We start from the raw sequence: 16,880 nt of genomic DNA, 5'->3' as shown, positions 1-16,880 counted from the left end.
TCCACCTATATCTCAACTGACACATTGAAATTAAAATACCCTAACAAAACCTAGAACTGTACATAAGAAGAATGCAATACAAGAACTATGAAGTTCTGAAGTTATTCTCACATGCTGGAATGTTGAAACTCTACTTTTGTCGCCCATTTCCACGTTTCATTGAGCCATCATTGATCATATACCTAGAACTGTTTTCGCTCTTCAGTCATAAGCTTTTGCACACATCTTGAATTTTACAGATCATCTTGAACCATGCTCCAGTCTTTCCAACAAGGTACTATGGAACATCAAAGCAATTTTGATTTGTTACAACAGCTTCAGATCATGATAGGCTTGAAATTAGTTACCTACACCATTTGCCAGACAAACCTCTACAAAATGTGTATCAATTTCAAAACTAAGCAATTGATTATTTCAGTATTTGCAGTTTCCACACAATGTTTCATAATATTATTCGATTTTTATATCAAGAAACTCAAATAATCCACAAATTGTTATTGAAACACTCCCACTTCAAGAGTTCACAGCAATAACAATACAAAATACAGAAGCAAACAAACATTGCGCCAGATTTCGTATGAAACGCGCCATCATCCTGAAGTTTCTACCACAGACGGTAGTTCAACCGCAGCCGTAGTGCGAAAACCCCTACCCACCTTACCCCACGGCGGAGCTCGGTTGCAATTTGTAAATACGCGTGTGGGCGGGACTAACAGGCGACGAAGTCCTCACTGCGCATGCGTGCTGCAGCATATTTCATTTTTGCTGCGCAGCCGAACAGCCCTCAGGGTGAACGCAGGATGCGGGTGTTTGTTCGCCGATAGAGTTCAGTGGTTCGCCGTAATAGGGTATTGGAGTAGGTTCGCCGCAGCCCGCAGTGTTCCTAAGAAACATAAGAATTACGGAAGAATGGGTCATTAACAACATTGAAGTTTTGCATTATTCGCCGTGCTTTACAGAAATGGACGGTTGCGAAAGTCCAGTCCCACCTGGCATGGAGGAAGACGCCGAGTCGCTGGTGCTGCCGGCTCTACAGCGCTGTGTGGACGAGCTGGCGGTGGTGGGCGGCGCCGAGCCGTCGGCCGTGCTGGAGCGACTGCAGGAGCACCTCTGCCCGGCGCTGGGCATCCCGCCGCGCTCCGACGCCGCCGAGCTGGGCCAGCTGCTGGTGTGCCGGCTGTGGAACCTGCCGCTGCGCGAGTCGCTGGGTCAGCTCACGACGCGCCTCAGCCGGCGGCTGGCCGCCGAGCTGCTGCTCCTGCTGGCCGGATCCGCTCCGCTGCCGGTGGCCAACGCCACGCAGGTGCTGCTGACGGCCGCGCGCCAGTGCCTGGCCGACGGCGAGCTGTCGCGCGCGCTGTCGCTGTCGGAGCTGGCTCTGCGCGACCTGCTGCTGCGCCGCGCTGCCGCCGAGAGCCAGCTGGCCACGTTCGCGCGCCGCGCCGACACGCTGCGCCAGCTGGCGGCCATCGAGCAGGCGCGCTTCGGCTGCCTGATGGTGCGCGCCGAGGCGCTCTTTCTCCGCGAGGAGTGGCAGGCGGTGGACGAGACGGTGCGCGAGGCGGGCGGCGCGCGGGACGCCAGCGGCGACCAGCTGCGCTACATGCAGCGCCTCATGTTCAACTTCGGCCTGAGCCGGTACCGGCAGCGCGACTGGACGCAGGCGGCGCGCTGGCTCAACAGCAGCATGGAGGTGGGCCAGGGCCTGGCGCGCAGCCACGGGCCGTCCGAGCTGCGCGCGCGCACCCTGGACCTGCTGGCGCGCACGCACCTGCAGGCGGGCTCGGCGGCCGACCTGCGGCGCGCCACCCAGCTGCTGCAGCTCGGTTTCTCAGAGACGCCTAGTCTGACGGCGCGGCTGCTGATCCTGAGCTGCGAGCTGCGCCGGCGCGCGGCGGGCGACCCCGAGCAGCCGGCCGGCACCGTGGAGCACTGCGTGCGCGACGCGGCCGACTGGTGCCGCCGGCCGGCCGAGCTGGTGCGGCTGGCCGACCTGCTGGTGCAGCACCAGTGCGGTGCGCAGGCGGTGCCCGTGCTGCGCCGTGCCGCCGCCGACGGCTGGAGTGGGGACGCGTGCCGGCGCGCCGTCCACCTGCTGCTGAGGCTGGAGCGGCCCGCGGAGGCGCTGAAGGCACTCTCCGAGTACTGCGCCCAGCCCGAGCACACCAAAGGTGCGCAGCCGGCCGCCGGTACGGCGGTCAGTCGGTACTGAGCTGAACATGGGGTCAGCTGGAAACCAGGGACGGTCAGTGGGTTCGGTGGGAAACGGGGCACTGCTGAAAGAGCGAATCAGTATCGATACAATCGACGTTCTTTGAACTATATTACTGGCACTGCTGATTGCGACGAAGGTGGATATTTCAATGTTACTCGGTCAACCCATTAAGCGTTGCCATTGGTCGCGGTGGATGTTAGTGGTACGATCTGAAGTCTGAAGTCTGAATCCTGTACCTATCTTCCCCCTCGCCCTCTCCAACAGACGGTCAGACGGTGGTGGGCCAGGTAGCCGCCCTCGAGGAACGTGCCGACGCCCTGATGGAGGCTGGTGAGCGAGAGTCGGCCGTGCAGCTGCTCGAGAAGCTGGCCGACCTGCCCGGTGTCGGTAAGCCATGTATCCGAACAAGCATACTATAAAAAACGGATCGATGCATGAATAATTGAGCTAGAGCCTTAACCCGTCCCCGCGCTTGTATTCGATATTTTCCGTTACTCGACTTGATTTCCAGACAGGAAAAAAGACGTCAACAAAAGACACGTTTAGAAAATTACCTACCCACGTGTTTACCCAAGCATGAAGCATTGCGGCACTGTAATTATTAATTGTCGCCGCCTCGCCCAGAGCCGGAGACCGCGGCGCGGCTGCTGCGGAACGTGGCCCGCTGTCGGCGCGACGCCGGCGAGCTGGAGGCCGCCGAGGCGGCGCTGCGCCGCTCGCTGCAGCTGCAGCCGGGCTGTCCGGCGGCGCTCTACCTGCTGCTGCAGCTGCTGCTGGCCGCCGAACGGGAGCAGGACGCCCTCCAGGTGCTGCCCGCCATAGGTGAGGGGGAGACCGCCCCGCCCTCCAGCTGCTCCCCGCCATAGGTGAGGGGCTGATCGGAGATCTCCGCCACCCCTCCCCCCGCCATAGGTGAGGGCTCCGACACCCACCGACTCCTCCCAGTCATTGTGTCCCACACAGCTAATTGTTAGTGATCCTTGAGACCGACTGTCCTGACGGTGGTTCCACTCCCCTGCCGTTCAGACGCGGCGCCGGACCGGGCGGCCGTGGCGCGACTGTGGCGCCACCTGTGCGCCTTCTCCCTGGGCCGCCAGATGGCCGGCCTGTACGAGCGGCTGCTAGAGGCGGCGGCGCGTCACCTGGACCGGGCCGAGGACTGCCTGCCGCTCGCACAGTGCCTGGTCAGGTGAGAGTCGCCGGTATCACCGCCGACTGGGGAGAAATAAAGTGGGGTGGTTGTAGGGACGGGTTAAGGCCGTTCGTAAGTGACCAATCCAGCCGGCCCTGCCAGTCCCTACCGTATTCGGAGAAAGGTTAACCTGTTGTGGCCATGTTGTGCCGTTGATGTCTGTACCGCGGCGCACCGCTGATCAATGTGCTGTCTCGACTGCCGTGGTCGCCAGACCTACAGCTCTGTACCCTGTTGTAACTTGTAACCGGCGACCGCTGACCAGTGTGTGTGACTCTCCCGGTCGCCAGGTGTCGTATCGAGACTCTGGAGACTCAGCCGGTGGACGAGGGAGCCGCCGAGCCGCCGGACGTCGGACCGCTGCTGGCTGCCCTGGAGATGGCGCTCGTCACCCTGCAGCGCTGTCAGGTCAGTGATCAGTCCCTCCGACGCTCTTAGGTCAGGTAACCGACACCGGGCCACACGACTGCGGGATATCAGTCGACAGCTGAGGTCGCACTGCGCGACCTCTGGGTACTTTTCTCGTCATGCGTACCATATGGACTGTAATCGCCACGCCCCGTGTGGATTGTCCATGTTGGTAATACATACATACATACATAAATACACGTCATCTACGCATTGATGTCAGAGCTGGTGAGATGCAAGGCGGTGTGTGTATCTGAGGGAGGAGCGAAGGGCCAACCCCATGATCGGCGAGCTGTGTCGGTAGGTTAACAGAGGAGGGCTGACTCCTTAGTTTATGAGCTGACTCGCGCTCCGCGCCCGACAGGTCAGCGGCGGCCCGGCGGCAGCCGGCAGCGCGGCCGCCCGCTGGCTCTCAGACGTATCGTGGAACGTGGCCGTACACGGCGGACGGGATATGGCTCCGGCTGACCGGGGTCGACTCTTCAACCTCTGCCGGCTGTTCCTGCAGGCCGGTCCGGGACCCTGTCAGGTACGTAGTGGATATAGCGAACTCTACTGGATGAGTGGCGGGACCGGGTGTTATTGTGTTGTGTGTTGTTGAATTTCGTGTGTTGTTTATCGTCGTTGTGTCACACCGTTTCTCAAGACCCGGCCGCTCTGGCGCTGTGCTGTTGTGCCGTTGGGCGTCGTTATGTCGTTAACTATCGTTACGTGTCGTTGACGGCTATGCGACCCTATCCGCCCAGGATCCGGCCGGTTTGGCGCTGTGCCGCACGGCGGCGACGATGGCGGCGGCAGCCGCTCTGGAGGCGTCTCGTCATCCGGCTCTGACACTGCAGGAGAAACGGGCTCACCTCGGGTACGGAACACAGGGCCGCCGACCGGCACCTCGGCAGTCATTATCACCCAGTATATTAGAGATTTAGAGACGTCGTCTTGTCGATACAGTTGGGTGTTAGATGTTAAAGCCTTTCGATGTTAAAGCCACAGGCACTGATCAAAGGCCTCCTCTCCCAATGATATTGCTGCTCGTTCGCCTGGACGGCGTTGAGCCGTGTTCGGTCCCTTGCCGCTCACACTCACACTGCGTCTCCCCGTTGTGGCAGGGAGGTGCTCGACTGTGTGGAGGAGTGCCGCGCGCTGACCTCACGGCTCGGCGGCAGCTCAGCCGGCTGGACCGACCGCTCGGACGTGCTGCTCTACCAGCTGGAGGCCAAGGTACCCCGGCCAACCAGCCCGATCGCTTCGACACATTAGAAACCGACCAACAGTAACATTCATTGACGCAACAACCGCACCACAGCCCGTGAAGTAATATTGATCAGTCTGCTGAACTCCAAGCGTTGCACTAAAAACGTTGTCAGTTGCTGGAAATTTGCATATGCTTGTTGGCAGGGCTGTATCACGCCCGCTCCGGTGTCGGGTGTGTCAGTTTTTGCGGTCATCTGTCAGTGTCGGCGGCTGTAGCAGCTGTCCAATATTCAGCGTCGGTGTCTGACTGTGTGTCTGGTGTCTGCTGTCTGGTGTCTGACTGTGTGTCTCTGTGGTGTGAACAGGCCGGGCTGGGGACGCCCGAGCTGCCCGGTCTGGTCTCGGCCTCTGTGATATAGTGTCGGTGTCTGACTGTGTGTCTCTGTGGTGTGGACAGGCCGGGCTGGGGGCGCCCGAGCTGCCCGGTCTGGTCTCGGCCTCTGTGATATAGTGTCGGTGTCTGACTGTGTGTCTCTGTGGTGTGGACAGGCCGGGCTGGGGGCGCCCGAGCTGCCCGGTCTGGTCTCGGCCTCTGTGATATAGTGTCGGTGTCTGACTGTGTGTCTCTGTGGTGTGGACAGGCCGGGCTGGGGGCGCCCGAGCTGCCCGGCCTGGTCTCGGCCTCTGTCTGTGATTACGAGCGAGCGAGCGCAGCGAGCGAAGTGAGTCTTTTCAATATAACGGAAAAATTTCAGTATGAGCGGCCCGGCCCGGCCCGGGCCGGCCTGTAACGCTTTTGAGAGGCTTATATCTCAGCAACCGCTGGACCAATTGGCCTGCGGTCTTTTTTGCTGGGTAGCCCCATCCCTTCTACCCCGTAATTGACCTTTTGATACATCTCAGTGACCGTCGTGGCACGTGCCACGTGAAAAGTCAAGGGTGTTCAAGCTGTTTTGCAAAAGTAGTGATTTTGAGAGGCTCATATCTCAGCAGCCGCTTGGGCGATTGTCTTGCGGTAATTTTTTGTAGGGTAGCTGCATCCCTTCTACCAAAAATAGGATACTCTCGATGCATGTGGGTCACCCCCAGTGCACGTGCAAAATACAACAATAAGAGGTGTCAAATTTGTTCCCATTTTAATAACTCGGTAATTACTGGGGCGATTTCGCTGAAACTTGGCATACAGGTAGGCACCCACCAGGCAATGCATTCCCACGTGTTGCGGCTTGGGTGCTACTGCACGTGCGCACGTGCAGGGGGCGTTTCCAGATCTCGAAAACGGCTGGGCCGATTGCGCTCAAATTTGGCACACGGCTGGGGACCAGTTAGTAGGGTGCCGTGCAAAAGTCACTTTGGACCCCGTTTGCACGTGCGCACGTGCAGAATGCCGCTTCCACATCTCAGAAACGGCTGGGCCAATTGCGTTCAAATTTGGCACACCGCTAGCAACCGGTTAGAAGAGTGTTTTGCACAAGCCCGTTGGAAGTACCTTTCGCCCTTCCGCACGTGCAGGGCTCACTATCTCGCTCGCTCGTTCTTCTGGTATAGTGTCGGTGTCTGACTGTGTGTCTCTGTGGTGCGGACAGGCCGGTCTGGGGGCGCCCGAGCTGCCCGGTCTGGTCTCGGCCTCTGTGATATAGTGTCGGTGTCTGACTGTGTGTCTCTGTGGTGCGGACAGGCCGGTCTGGGGGCGCCCGAGCTGCCCGGTCTGGTCTCGGCCTCTGTGATATAGTGTCGGTGTCTGACTGTGTGTCTCTGTGGTGCGGACAGGCCGGTCTGGGGGCGCCCGAGCTGCCCGGCCTGGTCTCGGCCTCTTGTGATATAGTGTCGGTGTCTGACTGTGTGTCTCTGTGGTGCGGACAGGCCGGGCTGGGGGCGCCCGAGCTGCCCGGCCTGGTCTCGGCCTCTTGTGATATAGTGTCGGTGTCTGACTGTGTGTCTCTGTGGTGCGGACAGGCCGGGCTGGGGGCGCCCGAGCTGCCCGGTCTGGTCTCGGCGCTGATCCACCGGCCGGACTCTGAGCCCGCCACCCTGGAGGCCGCCGCCGCCCTCCTGGGCAGCTGCCGGCCCGAGCTGACCGCCCGAGCACTGAGAGCCGCCGCCGACCTGCTGCTGCGGGCGCCGGACGTCGACTGGGGCAGAGTGGCCGCGCTACAGACCAGGTGAGCCGCGCTACAGACCAGGTGAGCCGCGCTACAGACCAGGTCAGCCGCGCTACAGACCAGGTCAGCCGCGCTACAGACCAGGTCAGCCGCGCTACAGACCAGGTCAGCCGCGCTACAGACCAGGTCAGCCGCGCTACAGACCGGGTGAGCGAGTAACAGAGCTCCGCTAGCTGACGATGACGTGGGATGGGCTACGAATGTATGTTATAAATGAACGTGTGTCAGCAGACATTCCGCGATCGGTGGGCATGAGTACCATTGTCCGTACTCACGTCGGTCCCAGTTCCATTTCCGCCCACGTAAGTCGTGTTTAATGTACCAGCCGTCTCTCTACGCCCCGGCCAGGTACACCAGTCTGATGCTGGACCACGTGGACGCGCCGGAGCTGCCGGCCGACCGGGCTCTGGCCGCCGTGCTGGCCGTCCGCGACTCCATTCGACGATCAGAGGGACGCTACCCCAATATGACGGTCAGCACCGAGTGGTGACGGCCTGTCCCTCCGCCCGGAGGGACGCTAGCCAGATATGACTGTCAGATTATTTTCCTAGTATTGGCGGTACAACGCTCTGGTGTGATGTCATACTGGGCTCGTATCTATGGATGATTATTGTATTATGAGCGCCCATCAGATTTCACTCAGGGACCGACCGTTAGCGACCGTCGGTCGGATACCGCCGAAAGGAACTATTATTCCAATTTTGAACCATCGGGGCTAAATTTGGTGAGGGTTAAAACCGTGCAACACCGAAAGTTGGACCCCGTTATTTACCAAGGATGTGTGGTTCGCCATCAGACTCTGTATGTGATGACCCGGACCTGGAACCAGGCCGTTCAGCTGTCCCTGTAATGAGGATATGGTCTCCCTCCTCCCTCAGACTCTGTATGTGATGACCCGGACCTGGAACCAGGCCGTTCAGCTTTCCCTGCAAGGACAGCGGCAGCAGGCCAACAGGTGGGTAACCGAGCTGAGGCGCCGCTACAAACGCGTGCACTACAGTTCAACCATTACTTTGTAGTTTGTGGTGCTTACCAATGCGTAACCGTAGCTTCAATCATAGTGTAGAACATTACTGAGATGACACGTCCATCATACCCGTCATCGCAATCTTTGAATTTTATTTACGATTCGTCACAAGTGGTCCTCTTAGCATCCTCTTCTGATCTTTCCCTTGCCCTGTCATCCCGTGGTTCCATGGAAGTGGAAGTTTGAACCGATCAGAACTGACGCACCAACCCTCTGGACAGATGGGCGGCGGCGGCACGCAGTATGGCCGCCCTGCTGGTGGCCCAGACGGACTGGTATAGACAGAGGATGCGCCAGCTGCCCGACCCAGGGGCCGTGCCGCCCACAGTGGAGGGCTAACACCCGCCCCGAGACAGACTGGTAACGCCAGAGGATGCGACAGCAGCTGCTCGACCCTGAGGTAGTGCCTCCTACACTGGAGGGTTACCTCCCGGCCCAGACAAACACTGGGACGGGGAGCCGCCGGCCTGCCGTCTCACCAGAGCTCCAACACCGAGGTGTCGACCATGGCTGCCGAGATCTCACCCTAACCCGCTGAACCTCTTCCCTTGGCTGTACCGTGAGGGCAATTACAAGTGTATCTGTTTCACAGTTGTGCAGTTACTGCTAGTCTTTCAAGTTGTGCAATGTGCTGGCCTTAAAGTCTTTCCAGGAATCATCGTGATATGGATCTATTATGTATTATGTGTAGCATCTGGTTGATTAAAGTTGTGCGTTGCTTATATGTTATGTAGCATTGCAAATAAACGCTTTACCTAAGAGTTAAGTTGAAGGATCATTTGCGTGATCTGTCGTCACAAACACTTTCCTCAAGATCAAAGACTAAGAACATACAAACGTCTGTGTATTGTCCTCGCAAGCCTGGTTAAAATATCCAGAGATCGGTGTAAACGGTAATTGGAAAGCATCGGTGGCACCTGGCGCCAATGACCCGGAGTAGCGACCCTGACCGCGCGCCGCCGCAGTCTGACCCCGCAGAGTGCCTCCGGTCGGCCGTACCGGTACTAGGTACGGTACTCGTCCAACAAGCCCGTGTACATGGCACCCTTTGCCTCAAGTAGTACCGGATCGGTACCGGGAGATCCCCACAGAGTCGCGACAAAACCCAACACACCGGATACTGGCACAACGCACTGAAACGACAGCCACAGGCCGAGACTAAACTACACGAAACACAAAGGTGACGATTCGGTCGACGGGAGATCCACTTGGTCCCACGTTTCCAACTGAACAATGAGTATGAGCCACGAGTGACTTGTTTGGTCCCATGTTTCTGGATGAGTGACTCACTTGGTCCGCGTCTCTACATGAATAATGGATTTGATCAATGGGTGACGTAGTTACTTGGTCCCACGTTTCCACACGAACAATGGATTGGTTGTAATGTTACGCACTTGGCCCCACGTTTCTCTGCGAGAAGTGGTTGCCACTGCATCAGGTTTGTGTTCAGAACACAATTGGTACGGTCCGACTCGCAGCCGGCCGACACGGTTCACAGGAAGCCGGGGCACGTCCAAAAACCCAGTCCGCTCCATCCGCTCACAGCGCTTTAAGGCACATGACAGAGAATCTTGGCACAGACCGCGGTACTCAAAGGCACAGATCAGAGTACTTTTGGCACAGACCGCCACCAGACAGCGGACACGACGCTAGTGAAATCCCACACAGTGGGTGTCGTATGGAGCCAGTACGGCCCACAGCAAAACCCATGGAAGACCACTGGTCAGACAGCAGAGCGACGGTTCAAAGAGGACCACTTGGCCACAGCTCCGCACCGCTGGTTCAGAGCAGACCGCAGAGTCCAGAGCGGACCAGTGGTCCAGAGGAAGCCGCTGGTCCAAAGCAGACCGTCAGGCCCTTGGACCACACGGTCAGTAAGAGGCCATCCTTCTCAGACGGCCATGTCCATATGAATCTTCTTGTGCGGGTCGTAGCCCTCCAGCACAAAGTCGTCCATGGTGAAGTCCTCGATGTTCTGTACGGCTCGCGCGATGCGCAGCCGCGGGAAGGGGCGCGGCTGGCGCTGAAGCTGCTCCTTCAGCGGCTCCACGTGGTTCAGGTACACGTGAGTGTCCCCCGTCGAGTGTACAAACTCGCCCGGCTGTCGGCACGGCGCAAACGACACGTCTTTTAGACCGGCATAGCAGAAATGTGTGCTATTCGTCTGTCATCTTGGCGCCTTTGATCGCCACGGAGGTCTTTATTCTCAAGTGCGAATGGCTAATTATAATGATGGCGAACATTTTTGCCTTTTGGTGTGGTTGGAGAAATCGGTACCAGTGAGACAAAGTAGGAAGACACAACAATCAAGTGAAATTCAGCTTAGCATGCAGTCATGCACTCAACAATGAAAATAGCATAACTTACCCTTTCGCAAGTTATGCTAAAAGTGCGAGCAAATTAGACGGAAAAAACACACACAACAACAACGACAGCAACAACAACAACAACAAAAAAAGTTATCGATGAAAGGAATCTGACCGACCCAGACCTAGCTTGGCGTCTGAAGCGTAGTGCGTTTTAGCGTGTCAACTGAAATGCTTCTGCATTTATGCATTGCAGTGCACAAACTTGTTCGTTTCCTACCCGTGCCGTGTTCTATTAAAGGGCAGCCAAATGTACTCATTAAAAACACATGGGATACTTACCTGTCTTTATCCTCATATCTGATTTACTGAAAGCTAATGATGGTGTTTAGTATTGATCAAGCGGGAATGTAGCAGGCTAGAAGTAGACTAGGTGACGGTCGGCAGTCAGAACGCCATCTTACAGGTAACCTCGCTGGGTACACACACGGACGATATTCGTCATGCACTACCCGCTCCCTCCCCCCCCCCCTCTACGGCGGAGGCGGAGCTGCGCAGTACACGGCCATGCCCTGCATATAGTCCACGACGGTCCCGTCAACCACTAGCCTGAGATCAGAGGGGTTGGAAGCTTGGTGGTCAAGTTTCATCGTAGGAACCAACCCATCCCTGGTAGCCAAAGCTGGTCCCCGGGGCCGACTCCCTGGTGGCCCGCAGCCAGTCTACGGTCAGCCGTCCCCCCCCCCTCCCCCTCCGGCGGCCGGCGCCGTCACCCACCTTGAGTCCGGTGACGTGCGCTATCATGCAGGTAAGCAACGCGTAGCTGGCGATGTTGAACGGCACGCCGAGGCCCATGTCGCAGCTGCGCTGGTACAGCTGGCACGACAGCTCGCCATCAGCCACGAAAAACTGCACCAGGCAGTGGCACGGCGGCAGCGCCATCTTCGGCACGTCCACCACGTTCCAGGCGCACATCAGCAGCCGGCGGCTGGTCGGGTTCGTCCTGGGTGGGTGGGGGGACACAGTGGTAGAGAGCGGTACAGGTACACCGTGGTACACAGACACATCAGCAGCCGGCGGCTGGTCGGGTTCGTCCTGAGAAGCGGGGTGATATTAGGACGACAGTCCATAACAGCGGTACAACACTCAACAGTGAAACATAACGTCATAAAAAGGTAACCAGACAGCAGCCACTCCCACCCAGTCTTATCACGGTCGGCGGCCCAGGCAGTCGCCTTACTTGATGTCGTGAATGAGGTTGGCTAGCTGGTCGACGCCCTGGCCCGTGTAGTCGGCGTCCATGCCGCGGTACTCTGCGCCGCAGTGGCGCCACTGGAAGCCGTACACGGGGCCCAGGTCACCTGCCGGGGACAGACACACGAGTGAGCGCCTCTGGAACCCGTACACGGGGCCCAGGTCACCTGCCGGGGACAGATACACGAGTGAGCACCTCTGGAACTCGTACACGGGGCCCAGGTCACCTGCCGAGGACAGATACACGAGTGAGCGCCTCTGGAACCCGTGCACGGTGCCCAGGCCCCCTGTTGAGGACAGGCGTCAAAACAGGTCAGCGCTGATATAATAGAACAGAACATCGCGGCTATTACGGACAAATTTCTACACACAGAAGAAGACTTGCCTAGGATGGCGAGATCATCGTTATGAACGCAACAATACGAGCAATGCGTTATGATCTGGGTTCTCGATTTAATCACGGACGTACATAATGTAGCACGACCGCATATAAATCGCCCCCTTTCTATCAGGTCGCTTGAGTTGCTGTGACCGCCACTATGACTGAACGAAAGCTTATCAGCCTCCCAAAGGGACACATCTGACACGTTCCGGTGATATTTATCGGTGGCCAGCGGTGCAGCCTGAAGTCGGGCGCGTGCTATGCGGTGCCTGACCGACCGTCTACCTGCCGCCCGCGGCGGCGGCGACTCACCCTCCTCCCTGTCGGTGAAGCCGCTCGAGACTCACCCTCCTCCCTGTCGGTGAAGCCGCTCGAGACTCACCCTCCTCCCTGTCGGTGAAGCCGCTCGAGACTCACCCTCCTCCCTGTCGGTGAAGCCGCTCGAGACTCACCCTCTTCCCTATCGGTGAAGCCGCTCTTGTCGAGGAACTCTCGGCTGCTGTTTCCGTCCCAGATGTGAATGCCCCGCTTCTGTAGCTCGCGAGCGTCGGTGCTGCCGCGGATGAACCACAGCAGCTCCTCGGCCACGCCGCGCCAGAACACCCGCTTGGTGGTCAGCAGCGGAAACTGGCCTGTCGACAAACAACGGAGTGAGACAATCACAATGCACATCCCTGTGCTATTGCGATCAGCGGTAGCACAAGATGGTCAATCGTAATATGGCGAAATGCTCGAGTCTAACTCCCGTCAGCTGTCCCCAACCGTCTCCAAAAAGCAATCAGACAATCTTGACAATGATTATCTGTTCTCAGCCACGAAACCAAACGACAACCACCTTCCCTCTCTCCTCCCCCGCCTTCCAGCGTCGCTCACCGTCACGGAGCGAGAAGCGCATCTGGGCGCCGAACAGCGCCAGTGTGCCAGTGCCGGTGCGGTCCGGGCGGCGCACACCCGTCTCCATGATGCGGCGGATCAGATCCAGATACTGGTCCTCATCGTGGCGCTGTCCATCCCCGGAGCCGACCTGTGTATATGTACAGTCGTCCTCAAAATTATTCATACCCTTGTTAATTTACGACATATTTTGCTTTTTTGATGAAAAGAAAACATTTTGTCGAGCTTATTTATGATTTATATATGACCAACAGGGGAATGAATAACAGCAACATACAACTGACAAAATATTCAGTTTCAGGTCTGTTTTATTCATGAATCTTTGAAAACACTCATGTTCGAAAATATTCATACCCTTGGTTTTCAGAGTTCAGTGTCTTTCTTCAGTAGTCGATAGCATATCTTTGTTCCTTATGACTGCTTCTAGTCGGTTCCTGTAGGTGCTCACAAGCTTGCCACACGTTTCCTGTGGGATTTTGGACCATACTTCCCTGGCGAAAGCCTCCAGCTGGGTCAGGCTAGTCGGTTTCCTGGCCGTCACTCGGGTCTTCAAGTCCCGCCATAGATTCTCTATGGGATTCAGATCAGGACTCTGACTAGGCCACTCGAGGACGCTGATATCATTGTCCTCGAACCATTCCTTGACTACTTTAGCCGTGTGTTTGGGATCATTGTCTTGCTGGAACTTCCAGTTGTTGCCGAGTTCCAGCTTCTCTGCAGATTCCTTCAGGTTTTCGTCCAGAATTTGGATACAGTCCTCCTTTCTCACGGTGCCCTGGATCCTCACGAGGTTTCCTGTGCCGCGGGAAGAGAAGCATCCCCACAACATGATGTTTCCGCCACCGTGCTTGACGGTTGGCACCGTGTCCTTGGAATTGTAGGCCTCTCCTTTACTCCTCCAAACATAAGCAGCATCCATGTGCCCAAACAACTCTAACTTCGTCTCATCAGACCACAGGATGTTTACCCAGAACTTGGAATCTTGCTGCATATTGCCTCTAGCAAAGGCCAGGCGAGCCTTGCTAGAGGCAATATGCAGCAAGATTCCAAGTTCTGGGTAAACATCCTGTGGTCTGATGAGACGAAGTTAGAGTTGTTTGGGCACATGGATGCTGCTTATGTTTGGAGGAGTAAAGGAGAGGCCTACAATTCCAAGGACACGGTGCCAACCGTCAAGCACGGTGGCGGAAACATCATGTTGTGGGGATGCTTCTCTTCCCGCGGCACAGGAAACCTCGTGAGGATCCAGGGCACCATGAGAAAGGAGGACTATATCCAAATTCTGGACGAAAACCTGAAGGAATCTGCAGAGAAGCTGGAACTCGGGCCGGCAACAACTGGAAGTTCCAGCAAGACAATGATCCCAAACACACGGCTAAAGTAGTCAAGGAATGGTTCGAGGACAATGATATCAGCGTCCTCGAGTGGCCTAGTCAGAGTCCTGATCTGAATCCCATAGAGAATCTATGGCGGGACTTGAAGACCCGAGTGACGGCCAGGAAACCGACTAGCCTGACCCAGCTGAAGGCTTTCGCCAGGGAAGTATGGTCCAAAATCCCACAGGAAACGTGTGGCAAGCTTGTGAGCACCTACAGGAACCGACTAGAAGCAGTAATAAGGAACAAAGGATATGCTATCGACTACTGAAGAAAGACACTGAACTCTGAAAACCAAGGGTATGAATATTTTTGAACATGAGTGTTTTCAAAGATTTATGAATAAAACAAACCTGAAACTGAATATTTTGTCAGTTGTATGTTGCTGTTATTCATTCCCCTGTTGGTCATATAAAAATCATAAATAAGCTCGACAAAATGTTTTCTTTTCATCAAAAAAGCAAAATATGTCGTAAATTAACAAGGGTATGAATAATTTTGAGGACGACTGTATGTCATACTGTGTATAATGTATGTCATACTGCCGCTGTCCATCCCCGGAGCCGACCTGTGCAACAGTGTACGTCAGACCGCCGGTTCAAAGGAGAAGCATAACTGAAGCACAACTTCAGCTGATGATGCTGTAAAAACCACTGCAAGCTGCCGAAGCAGCAACTGAAGCACCCGCATAAGGCTAACTTTTCAAACTAATAATGGCGTACCGTAACAGCAGTAACGTACCGCACCGTTACCGTACCGTACCGTGACGTAACGTAACAGTACCTAAAACATGACATCTTGCCAGAGCAAAGCACTAACCTCTTGGGTAGCTTGAGTCTGAGTCTGAGCTGCTTGATCTTTGTTGTCCGTCATTGCTGCTCAGCTACGTAATCTTTTCACTGGAAAGTACCTGCAGCATCGATATCATTCAGTAATCACAGTCAAGTCAAGTCATGTGAAAATTATTGGACGTGACTTTCTCCGATTCCACACAAACCTTACTTACTTAGATTTACTTAAAAGTACATAATTTTGATAAGCTACTTGGCCTTTACGTCCGTTCCAGTCGAGCTGCTTAGTGTGGGTTTGACTGGTCTGTGTAAGGTATCGCATATACGAAGTCCGCCCAGTGAGTGTCTAGGCGGGACTCGAAGTGGTTGAGTGTACTGGCGTCGACAACTTCTGATGGCAGGCTGTTCCAATCGTTTATCACCCTTATTGAGAAGGCGTTGCGACGGACTCTGGAAAGTGGAGACCTTGTACGGCTTCACGAGGCGCCACGAGTGACCTCTGGTTTCACGGGTGCAGTGGTTGAACGGTCGAAGAAGACATGCGAGTCCAGGTCAATACCTCCATGTAGCATCTGATATAGGTACCGCTATCATGTCAGTTGTCACCGCACCTTCGTCAGTAGTACAGGGATGGTAGTTTCAGCGCCTGCAATCTCTCAGTGTAGGGCAGGCGGTGCAGCTCCGAGACGTTCTTGTTTGCCCTCCGCTGGACGCGCTCCACTCATTTCTGGTCTGTCCGGTTGAAAGGGCTCCAGACAATGCTCCCGCATTCAAGGTGGGGTCGGACTAGGGTCTTGAACAGTAGGGGCAACATTGACTTATCAATCAGCTGGAATGATCTCTGAATCATGGAAAGTATCCACAAGGCTTTGCTGACTACAGTGGCAGCTTGTTGCCGAAACTAAAACTCTGTGTCTATTGATGTCCTGTAGCTCAGTTGGTAGAGATTGGACTCCCGGTAGTGAGAGCCCGGGTTCGAGACGCTCCGGCGCTCAATATTTGAGACTCCTGACCGGGATGGTCTGCGGTTGGTGGGAGCAGCCGCAGCCAGTTGAAGTCAGTTGAGTGGGACAGGCCGTGTCCGGCTTTGAAGGGTACGTTAAACTTTGGCATCTAAATTCTCCCAATACCCCGAATTGCGCGGTCGCACGGTAGGAGTCGGGGTCTACGCAACAAGCTCTGCTTAGCGTGGGCTCTGGCTCTGTCAATCCGACCATTCAAAAATTCGAGCTAAATTTATATAAAAAATAAAGACTCCCAGATTCTTCTCTGCTGCCACCTGTTCCATTCAAGCACCCTTAGCTGGTAGACTTGCTGGAAGTTCTGGTGACCGATGTGGAGGACCTTGCATTTATCTGCATTAGACTCAAGCTTCCATACATCTGCCCAGCCTGATGCAGCATCCAGGTCTCCCTGAAGGGCTAGAGGGTTGCAAGGGGCGTCGACCGAATTGTTCAGCTTGCTGTCATCCTCGAATATCTTCCCTCCGCAGTGAAGCACTCTTGGGTTGGGAGCCTTGGGAGGTCGTTGATGAACAGTATGAACAGGATGGGGGCCAACACTGAGCCTTGTGGGACTCTGCTGGTTGGGGTACCGCCTGGTGCCCCCATCCCGATCGACAGTGAAAGCAACAAAACCCGCGGGCTCTCTGGCTCAGGGTATATTGAGTGACCTCTGGCTAA

The 16,880-nt window shown here is 56.0% G+C and overlaps 2 protein-coding genes across 7 annotated transcripts; one reads left to right on the top strand and one right to left on the bottom strand.

Moving 5' to 3' along the window:
* Positions 1-790: 790 nt before the first annotated feature.
* LOC122382271 lies at positions 791-8,963 on the top strand. 2 transcript variants are annotated; one of them, XM_043367386.1, is made up of 12 exons: positions 824-2,171; positions 2,480-2,602; positions 2,840-3,037; positions 3,242-3,404; positions 3,698-3,815; positions 4,180-4,344; positions 4,562-4,674; positions 4,922-5,033; positions 6,963-7,168; positions 7,517-7,640; positions 8,047-8,123; positions 8,417-8,963. In XM_043367386.1, the coding sequence occupies exons 1-12, from the start codon at positions 962-964 to the stop codon at positions 8,532-8,534; spliced, it is 2,727 nt and encodes a 908-aa protein (XP_043223321.1). In that variant the 5' UTR covers positions 824-961; the 3' UTR covers positions 8,535-8,963. The 2 variants fall into 2 exon arrangements, with proteins under 2 accessions (XP_043223322.1, XP_043223321.1); XM_043367387.1 differs by lacking the exons at positions 8,047-8,123; positions 8,417-8,963 and adding an exon at positions 7,965-8,032 and having other exon boundaries at positions 791-2,171.
* A 59-nt stretch (positions 8,964-9,022) lies between these two features.
* Positions 9,023-16,863, bottom strand: LOC122382276 (thymidylate synthase-like). 5 transcript variants are annotated; one of them, XM_043367406.1, is made up of 7 exons: positions 16,836-16,863; positions 15,227-15,317; positions 13,011-13,161; positions 12,590-12,769; positions 11,742-11,862; positions 11,279-11,504; positions 9,023-10,296 (listed from the first exon to the last, which is right to left on the bottom strand). In XM_043367406.1, the coding sequence occupies exons 2-7, from the start codon at positions 15,278-15,280 to the stop codon at positions 10,087-10,089; spliced, it is 942 nt and encodes a 313-aa protein (XP_043223341.1). In that variant the 5' UTR covers positions 15,281-15,317; positions 16,836-16,863; the 3' UTR covers positions 9,023-10,086. The 5 variants fall into 5 exon arrangements, with proteins under 5 accessions (XP_043223341.1, XP_043223342.1, XP_043223339.1 ...); XM_043367407.1 differs by having other exon boundaries at positions 16,819-16,848; XM_043367404.1 differs by having other exon boundaries at positions 16,793-16,840.
* Positions 16,864-16,880: the final 17 nt, after the last annotated feature.

Source organism: Amphibalanus amphitrite, unplaced genomic scaffold (genome assembly GCF_019059575.1).
Source record: "Amphibalanus amphitrite isolate SeventyFive unplaced genomic scaffold, NRLGWU_Aamphi_draft 000136F_arrow, whole genome shotgun sequence".
In the NCBI taxonomy this organism is placed as follows: Eukaryota; Metazoa; Arthropoda; class Thecostraca; order Balanomorpha; family Balanidae; genus Amphibalanus; species Amphibalanus amphitrite.
This window is presented reverse-complemented; position numbering and strand designations above follow the sequence as displayed.

Excerpts from the sequence above, each read along its gene's own strand:
- LOC122382276 (XM_043367406.1), bottom strand. The coding sequence starts at position 15,280 with ATGACGGACAACAAAGATCAAGCAGCTCAGACTCAGACTCAAGCTACC. Across the intron at positions 12,770-13,010 it reads GCGCTTCTCGCTCCGTGACG|GCCAGTTTCCGCTGCTGACC; the intron begins GTGAGCGACGCT and ends GTTTGTCGACAG. Across the intron at positions 10,297-11,278 it reads CGCACGTCACCGGACTCAAG|CCGGGCGAGTTTGTACACTC; the intron begins GTGGGTGACGGC and ends CCGTGCCGACAG.
- LOC122382271 (XM_043367386.1), top strand. The coding sequence starts at position 962 with ATGGACGGTTGCGAAAGTCCAGTCCCACCTGGCATGGAGGAAGACGCC. Across the intron at positions 2,172-2,479 it reads CCAGCCCGAGCACACCAAAG|ACGGTCAGACGGTGGTGGGC; the intron begins GTGCGCAGCCGG and ends CCTCTCCAACAG. Across the intron at positions 4,345-4,561 it reads CCGGTCCGGGACCCTGTCAG|GATCCGGCCGGTTTGGCGCT; the intron begins GTACGTAGTGGA and ends CTATCCGCCCAG.